Source organism: Pelobates fuscus, chromosome 8, assembly GCF_036172605.1.
Source record: "Pelobates fuscus isolate aPelFus1 chromosome 8, aPelFus1.pri, whole genome shotgun sequence".
Lineage (NCBI taxonomy): Eukaryota > Metazoa > Chordata > Amphibia > Anura > Pelobatidae > Pelobates > Pelobates fuscus.
This window is the reverse complement of record NC_086324.1, coordinates 164,553,054-164,561,799: the sequence shown is the minus strand read 5'-3', so window position 1 is coordinate 164,561,799 and position 8,746 is coordinate 164,553,054. Positions and strand designations below refer to the sequence as shown.

General features: G+C 39.3%; 1 protein-coding gene across 1 annotated transcript; it reads right to left on the bottom strand.

Annotated features, from left to right (window-relative positions):
- Nucleotides 1-10: 10 nt before the first annotated feature.
- ATPAF2 (ATP synthase mitochondrial F1 complex assembly factor 2) lies at nucleotides 11-7,518 on the bottom strand. Its single transcript, XM_063430658.1, has 8 exons — nucleotides 7,326-7,518; nucleotides 6,051-6,095; nucleotides 5,170-5,315; nucleotides 4,979-5,076; nucleotides 4,287-4,367; nucleotides 3,281-3,393; nucleotides 2,281-2,396; nucleotides 11-1,590 (listed from the first exon to the last, which is right to left on the bottom strand). The coding sequence occupies exons 1-8, from the start codon at nucleotides 7,444-7,446 to the stop codon at nucleotides 1,453-1,455; spliced, it is 858 nt and encodes a 285-aa protein (XP_063286728.1). The 5' UTR covers nucleotides 7,447-7,518; the 3' UTR covers nucleotides 11-1,452.
- Between the last annotated feature and the right edge of the window lie 1,228 nt (nucleotides 7,519-8,746).

Here is an 8,746-nt window from a genome sequence, read left to right as displayed (position 1 = left end):
ACAGTTTCAATGATGTTCATTATTCTTAGTATTGCAATCAAATTATTACAATACTCAAAGACTGTTTTATTTAGGTTACACAGTGATATAGCTCATTCTATGGTATGTATTAGTATGGTATTACAGGGCCAGCTGCACCTGTAATCAGTATGTTTCCCTATGCCGTTTGTGTTTTTATTAGTATTTTCACATCTAAAACGGACATTACTGGCACTTGTCAGTACAGGATGCATGCATCAATTAAGCCACTATGCTTGCTACTCAGATCAGCATAATATTCTAATATTTGTGAAACACAAGTAAGGTAGAAAGACTCAAATGTAAAGAGAGTATACAATGCTTTGAATTGATTTAAGTGCTTTAACCCCTTAAGGACACATGACATGTGTGACATGTCATGATTCACTTTTATTCCAGAAGTTTGGTCCTTAAGGGGTTAAAGCAAAGTTGTACCTGATAGAGAAACATGTAAATCTAAAAGTGGCCAAAAGGTAGATCCACTACTTTTGTTAAACTGGAAATACTATAGGGGTGTCTAGCTTTTGACTAACCTTGGATAAATCAACTTCCTTATCGAACAACACAGATTCCTCTCCCTTGCTCCTGTTCACAAGCTAAAAAGGAGTTTAAAGCGAGGTTACGGTTGTGTCAGAGTTTGCAATGGCTGTTGCTTGTGTGTGTTCCATAGGCAAAATTCCTATCAGTCACTAGAAACTCTTACAAATTGCGTACTTGCAAGATCTCTACAAAATGAGTTTTTCTTTTGTTATATTTAATTTGGAATGTCCTTTTTAAAAGGGTAGAATGTGTGGCATTTCCATTGTTCGTGAGACAAAGCACAGGGCATATTATTTTGGAAATATCACTAGGGCAGAATAATTAATTATATCTTACAAACCTATTAACTTCACCAGGAATTGCTGAGAACTGATATAAGTACCTACCAATTTTATTGCAGTTTAGTGAATACACCCCTATATCGTTATCTCAGAGGTCGCTCCGAACTCTGAACTGCAGTACCAACATTGTGGAACCAAAATAATGACTTTGTTTCCCCACAGTAAAGCGCGTTTGCCTTCAATTCATTAATGGTATGGCACAAACAGAGTTTACCAAGTGCAGATTACCCATAACGGTGCAATGAATAATCAGTTGTATTTTGTTGGGATGTTCAATAAATGCAATCCAGGACATGAATAAAAAGATCCTTGGTTGGCCAGTGTTCTTAATATCAGCCATTATGGCCGAGCAATGTTGATGATTACGGCTTCTCGCTGTAATCATAGTGAATCACAGTGCACACCTAGAAATCACTTACTAGGATTGCACCATTTTAAATTATGTAACAAAATAATATTTTCAATAGTTTCCACCAGTGAACTAGAGTCACTGTCAGGAGGCCCTGGAGGGTAGTACGATCTCAGTTGCATGTGTAGCTATCCCAGCATGGAGTTAGTCTTGCAGGAGTTTGTGTTTGACAGTCGAGCTCTCTGAGCAGAGGTGAACAAACAGGACGCCTGCGGCTGTGCGAGCACTCAATTCTTGCAGGTCGTATTCGTGAACCCACTCTACGTTTCCCCAATGCCCGATCTGAATCAGACAAAAACAATTCAAGGATTATCAGAAGAGTCTTTTCATCTCCATTCAACATCATAATTCCAAATAATTCAAGATGAGACAACCCTTCACTACCAACAACCTGTAAACATAGGCTATATATTATGTTTTGCAATGCAAAATGAAATCTAATAAAACCTACTTGCCTACATTTCTGCTCCTGTGCATGTCTTTGCCTTGCTAAAAACCAATTATGTCAATGTATTTATTTTTATAGCTAGATTTCTAGCCAGTCCTTCTGCTTTGAGCAAAGCATAGAACCAGTATCACAAGGATAGCTCCAATGTATAATCTCTCATATCTTACATACCCTGCAATTTCTACAACAGTTGAGTGAGTAAATAAATTAAAAAACTAGAAATTCTGTAAATGAACAATTTTTAGGTGATGTCACATAGAGAGCTATGTATGAAATTATTGTCCTAATTGAATGCGCTTCAAATAAATTAGTCTTTTTAACAAGAACGTGTTAGAGATGGGTTTAAAGGTCACGTGGCATGAATACAGACAGCACATAGGCAGTGGAAGGCATGAGAAGCTTTGTGAGAGCCAAGCCATGCAGTGTATTATGGCAGCAGTAATGTAGTGTGTGCATGAGAAGACTTGCAATGTTATGGCTACAGCAGTGATCCAGTGCAAGTAATGAATCAGCATGTATTTTACCTGGAACTCTTCTTCCAGTCGTGAGAGAAGTACAGCCTTCTCCACCGTCAGTGCTCTGTCAACGACTCCCATAGCAAGAATCATGGACTTCAGCTGTGCAATGATGAATTCAATCCCTGAATGACAATCGAAAGGGAGAATCACTGAGAAAGGCCCAATATCAGTAAAAGGACAAGTTACCATTTAAAAGCGACATGGCAGGATGGAGTTACCCATTCTTGATTTATACGGATATCTTTAGGTCTGTCTATGTATATGAAATAAAAAAAATATATCCCGAGTTCCTGCGTGTGCTGGAAGTCACCAACAACAGAGAGCTGCCAACTGGACTACAACTCCCAGAATCCCTTGGTGTGCAGCATCTCAGGATATTTCAAATATTTGTGCGCAGAGACAGACTGATAACACTCTTGGCCCGAAGGTAAAAAATGTGTCCTTTTTAGTATCTCTCCTATACACAATATAATCATAACAACAACTGAAATAAAAATAAGTGAATATCAAAAATAGAAATACTTCCCAATGTCCATTTCTTAGGGACCTCCTAATCACCATAAACAGCCTGTACAAACAGAACATATATGAGGATGCAGTCAATGCTAAATAGAAATAGAAAACAATAATCGTGTTGTACCTGAAGTACCAGTGAATCACAATGTGTGCGTATCACACGCACAAACGTGTTCGAGGGCCTTGAGTAATACAATATGTATTCACACCCCCAAATAGATTGGTTCCATTCTCTTTACTAAAGTTGGATCTAAACCATTTGGGGTGTGAATACATCTTTTATAATTCACGGACCTTATCTTGAACATGTTTGTGAGTGTGACAGGTTAACATACAATTGTTTTATATGTTTCTCTTTAGAATTGGCTGTATATGTTCTATTTGTACTAACAATATAATCTTAGAAGAAAAGATATCCCACGATTGATCTTAATCCGCCTTTCCATGGCAAGGATTGCCTCTGTCCATAAACCCCCTTGTTAGATCATACCTAATAATGCCCAGGAATTGTATGATGCCAAGTGACGAATAAATACATCTTTCGTTTCTCTCGGGATGCTAGGTCCCAGAATACCAGTAGAGGAGCCAATCACAACATTGTACCTGTAGAAAAAAACAAAACAAAACAGTTAATAGGATTGGTGAATAGGAAACTATATTTGTAATAATAAACCTGATACTTTCAGTTTTCTGGAGGAGTCAGCATCTATCTCTACACGTATTCCAACTTTCCTCACATGTATGTAATTTGTATTCTATGTATGCAATTTGTATTCTATGTATGTAATTTGTATTCTATGTATGCAATTTGACAAGCCTAATGAAGCAGAACCAAGATGCAAAATGCTTTAAAGGACCACTCCACACTTCCAAAACTAACCCCAAAAAACGCGGTTTAGTAGATATACCACAATGAATACATGCATTCATATTTTATGTATGTATTCATTGGGAGTATAGTCTGAAAGAGCTTACAAAAACCGCAGTTATTAGGACTACAGCCTTTGTAAGCCCTCCCCTTTTTCCCGGAAGAGTTTCAGTCTCTTCACAGGGAAATAACCAGAGGCTTCTCAATGAGCGCTCGCATATCTAGAGCTGTGCAGCTGGTCTGGGGTCTGTGAGGAAGGGGGGGGGGGGGACAGGCATACTCAAGTAGAGCATGCCTGCCACTTCCATTAGCTTAAGGGAGCTAACGAAAATATTAAGGAATCCTCTCTGGCTGTTTGACAGCCAGGGGGGAGTTCCCTAGTTAATTTATAAAAGTGCTGAAACTTCTCACCCATAGCTCACTTCAGCAAGCAGAAGTACTTTTGGAGTGTGGAGTGGTGGAGTGGTCCTTAAAGTGTTGCAGTGCTGACAACTTTCTATTCAACTTTGTGTTGCATGGCTGATGACACAGAGTATCCAGCAATGACGCTCATTAGGGAGAGTGGCTTATAACTGCAGGGATTGTTCCTACACATACACAGATATAGATTTTACATTTAATGTCTCACCTCTTTTCTGCCCATCCTATAATGGGATCCCACTCGTTGTTTTGTAATTCCACCAAAGACTGCGGTTCTTCTACTCGGTAACTGAAAGAGAAGGGGAATATGTTGTCTCATACTTGTAATGAAGGAGCTATTTCAATCAATGGGTCACAGACCACAATTATTACAGATATTAAACAGTCAGAGGGAATTTGCCCCATTACTGAAGAGCCTAGAGAGGAGTGATCAGAATCACACTAACCAAACGACTCTTATGCTGTAGTTGGTTTTACTAAATACTGTAGTGTTGGGGGGGGAGGGATATCTATATATAATTTATTTTAAAAGGTGTGGGTTTTACCAAAAATAACATTGAGTAAAACAGACAGTGTCTACTAAAGGTTTTACAAGTTGTGGATACACACGCTGTTGACATATCTTGTGTCAGGGACCTAATAGGACTGATTTTTTTTTGGACAGCTGTGGTCCAATTCATATTGAGCAAAGAGTTCTAACATCGAACAGTCCCTTTCATTGGGATATATTAAAGTCTTGGAAATATTTTTCCGACCTTGATCATGGCGTGCTTAGCTTCCAAGCACAACACACAAATAAAACCGTCACCAATCTCAGATCAAATCCAGTGTGGACGGCACCAAATATAATGTAGACCCCTTCACATACCTCCTATGTTTAATATATGGTCACCCTCTTACCAGACTGTGTCTGTTTCTAAGAATTTCACTGCTGCGTTAATGAGCTGCTCCTTCTGCCTTAGTGTAGGGTTGTCCAAAGCAGTGTTGCAGAGTGTGGTCTACAAGTTAGAAAACAAAACCTTTAGTTCCCAAAGAAACATGGAATATTGGAATCAACCCTTTAGGTGCCTGTGATTTTGTGCCTTCCTTACCAGGTGCATGGTGAAGAATTTGATTATGTCTCGCTGAGAGTCCCACTCAGTTGCCACAGCGATAGCCAATGCCTCACTGGGGACAGAGAACAAATTTCCTGCGGGGGTCTTCAGTTTCCGGCGATCCAGGTTAATTTCAAACCCAGCTATGGGCAAACACAAAGAGTAATTGACCAAAATGAATTGGGGTCGGAGGGCAGACCACTAGCAAGCATAATATGATACTTTGCCAAAACTTTTCTAACAATTTTACAACAGCTGGAGATCTTCATTTGTCCACCCAAGACCTAAACTGGAGAGTCTAACTGCACCTTGCAATGCACTGGAGAGGCTGACTCGGGCTTCCCCAAACCAAGGCCCTCCAGATGTTGCTGAACTACAACTCCCATGATTCTCAGCCCATTTCATTCATAGAATCATGGGAGTTGTAGTTCAGCAACATCTGGAGGGCCAGAGTTTGGGGAAGCCTGGTCTACCTGCACTCTGGAACACACTGGAGAGTCTAACAGCACACTGGACCTTGCACTGAGTAATAATAAAGTCTTACAATATAAAAAATAAAGTACTACAGTTTCTCATATTCTGCTTTTGTTTTGTTTTTTAAAGACAGAACAAGTCCTTGTGCTATTTAACTGAAGGACACTAAAATAACTGAGTATACAAAATCTATATTAGATGAGGTACTCCATGCCAAGTTTATTTTACTCACTGTAATAATGGAGCTGTGAGCAAGAGTTGAAAATGCTATTACGGTGCTGGTATGATTTAACATCCTCTACAATTTACTGCTACAACAGCAATGTACTGTCAGTTTAGACATGTTCTATTCTTTTATGATAAAGACACAGGGAAGAGTGTAAATAATGGTTCTTAAAACATACCTTCTCCTTGAGATATACTGACATTTTCATAGAACCTCCTTCTCTCTACAAAACAAGAATAACACTGGGTTTAGCAGTATGTTTGTTACATCTCTCTGTCAGTTATTGAACACATGATCCTTAATTATATAATCAGATTCAAATGAATATCACTGCTGTCACTCAAACTATAATCAGGCTGGATTTATCAAATTAGACATCCTACATGCCAGCGAGATGGGTTAATATGCTTTGCCCAGCCAATAGTATAAGTTATTTATACCCATCCCTTAGTGAGTGTGCCACTCGAGAAAGACAGCGCAACCTGTAGTAAATATGATGACAATCAAAGAGAACGCCGTACAGGTTCCAACAATACCAATATTTTCAACAATACTAATTCTAACCATATTACAGTCAACATGCATATCTAAAGAAGACCAACACGACTAATTATTATACGGCAATAAATTTAAAGAGACAGCATTAATTCAGATGTAATGGCATGTTCAAATAGCTAATTAAATTGTCTGCCAGAAATTTTTAGATACAAAAATGGCCCATGATTTCATGCGAGTGGCCCTTGACCTTAAATAAATATAGGTAATCGAGGGGAGAAGCATTGCTGTGCATTCTCACACAGGATGTTTAGAGAACAGTTACAATTTAGGTCCCTAAAAGTGCAGTAGACCTCATTACAGGTCACAGGCAGAAAGTCTCGTAGGCTAATAATGCCTGTATTGCTTTATGTATACATGATATTGTGCTGCTTGAAGGAAGGTTTTGACTCAGAGATGGGGAATTCCTTTTGCACGAGTGTCCAGGACATAGAGTCCTAAGCACTGGGTAATACATTTTTTTTACCCATTTAATCCTTCCTCGGGTAAGCAGCAGGGCTGATACAGGGGCACAGGGCAGGCCAGGCGTGTGGTTTGCAGCTTCATCAGAAGCACAAAATAGTAATTGTTCCCTCACAGTCGTGCATTACCGTGATTTGCAACCGATAAGAGATGCATACCACAGGCTCCTATACAAGGGTGTCCAGGCTGCTCTACCTCTTGCAGTTTGCATTAGGGGGTGGAGGAAGTCATCGACCACGTCAGGCTCAGCAGCATTTGCAATCTGCTTGCTGCTGGTCTTTCTGCTTCCCTACCACCTCTGTCCTATTGCTCATTATCCCCCTAAAATAAAAAAAAAGTCTCATGCTGGAATTTAAACATGCTGAGCTGACCATGTAGCGTATCAATCCATTGGTGTATTCACAATCTATGTAATGTGTCTTCATTGAGTACTCACCAGAAGCTAATGCAGAGAGCTGCCGAGATCTGCTGGCTATATCTACACCATGGAGAGCAGGGCACAGCCCCCGGATCAGCACTTGGCGAGTGCTCGCCAGCATACGGAGACTCGACAGCATCGCTTTTTACACCACAAAGGAATTCACCACAAAATAACAAATGTATAGCTGCAAATAATAGAAGGTGAATATTATGAATACTGAGACCACAAGAAATATGATTAATCTTAATTAAGTTCTTAACAAATATGATGAAAGCGTGAGCGTCCACCATGGATTACAAGAAAATAATAGCATGGAGGGGTTCTCAAAACATCATAAACCAGAAGATAAAAGGTTCAGTCTTCAGAAACCCAAGATGTATGGTTTTCCCCTCATGTCTAGGCTGCCTTAGGTTAACTTCCATCTCAGGTAGCACAACACACCTCATGGCTCACAGCGTCCCTTAACTCTAAGCATTATGGGATAAAGACATTTATTCACAAAACTCCAAATGCCCCTTTTTTTTTTTTTTTTTACACATTTGCCATCTACACCAAAAATTTACCAAAAGATTTTTAATTCTCTACAACTCCAAGTTTGCTTAGTAAACATCAAAGTGAGAATTACTGAGAATCTGAAAGTTTTATGACAACATAAATGACTTGTAGAAATTAGCTTTGTAACTCCTGACAAATCCCATGTTCACTCACATCCCCTGCGATTCAGTTATCTGTGTCCTCTATAGACAGAAAGCATGGGGTGATGGGAGAGCTGGCACAGAGCAGGGACTGGGAGCTTATATTAACAGTCACACTCCATCCTCCCGATAACATGAATTAGAATTCGGATGTGATTCTCCCGATAATATGAATTAGAATTCGGTTGGGATTCTCCCGATAACATGAATTAGAATTCGGATGGGATTCTCCCGATAACATGAATTAGAATTCGGTTGGGATTCTCCCGATAACATGAATTAGAATTCGGTTGGGATTCTCCCGATAACATGAATTAGAATTCGGATGTGATTCTCCCGATAATATGAATAAGAATTCGGTTGGGATTCTCCCGATAATATGAATTAGAATTCGGTTGGGATTCTCCCGATAACATGAATTAGAATTCGGATGGGATTCTCCCGATAACATGAATTAGAATTCGGATTTAATTCTCCCGATAACATGAATTAGAATTCGGATTTAATTCTCCCGATAACATGAATTAGAATTCGGATTTAATTCTCCCGATAACATGAATTAGAATTCGGTTGTGATTCTCCTGATAACATGAATTAGAATTCGGTTGTGATTCTCCCGATAACATGAATTAGAATTCGGATGTGATTCTCCCGATAACATGAATTAGAATTCGGATTTCATTCTCCCGATAACATGAATTAGAATTCGGATTTCATTCTCCCGATAACATGAATTAGAAT

Coding starts and splice junctions, on each gene's coding strand:
- ATPAF2 (XM_063430658.1), bottom strand. CDS start 7,446: ATGCTGTCGAGTCTCCGTATGCTGGCGAGCACTCGCCAAGTGCTGATC. Junction 6,096..7,325: donor GCTCTCTGCATTAGCTTCTG/GTGAGTACTCAA, acceptor CTTGTTTTGTAG/AGAGAAGGAGGTTCTATGAA. Junction 3,394..4,286: donor ATAGGATGGGCAGAAAAGAG/GTGAGACATTAA, acceptor TTTTTTCTACAG/GTACAATGTTGTGATTGGCT.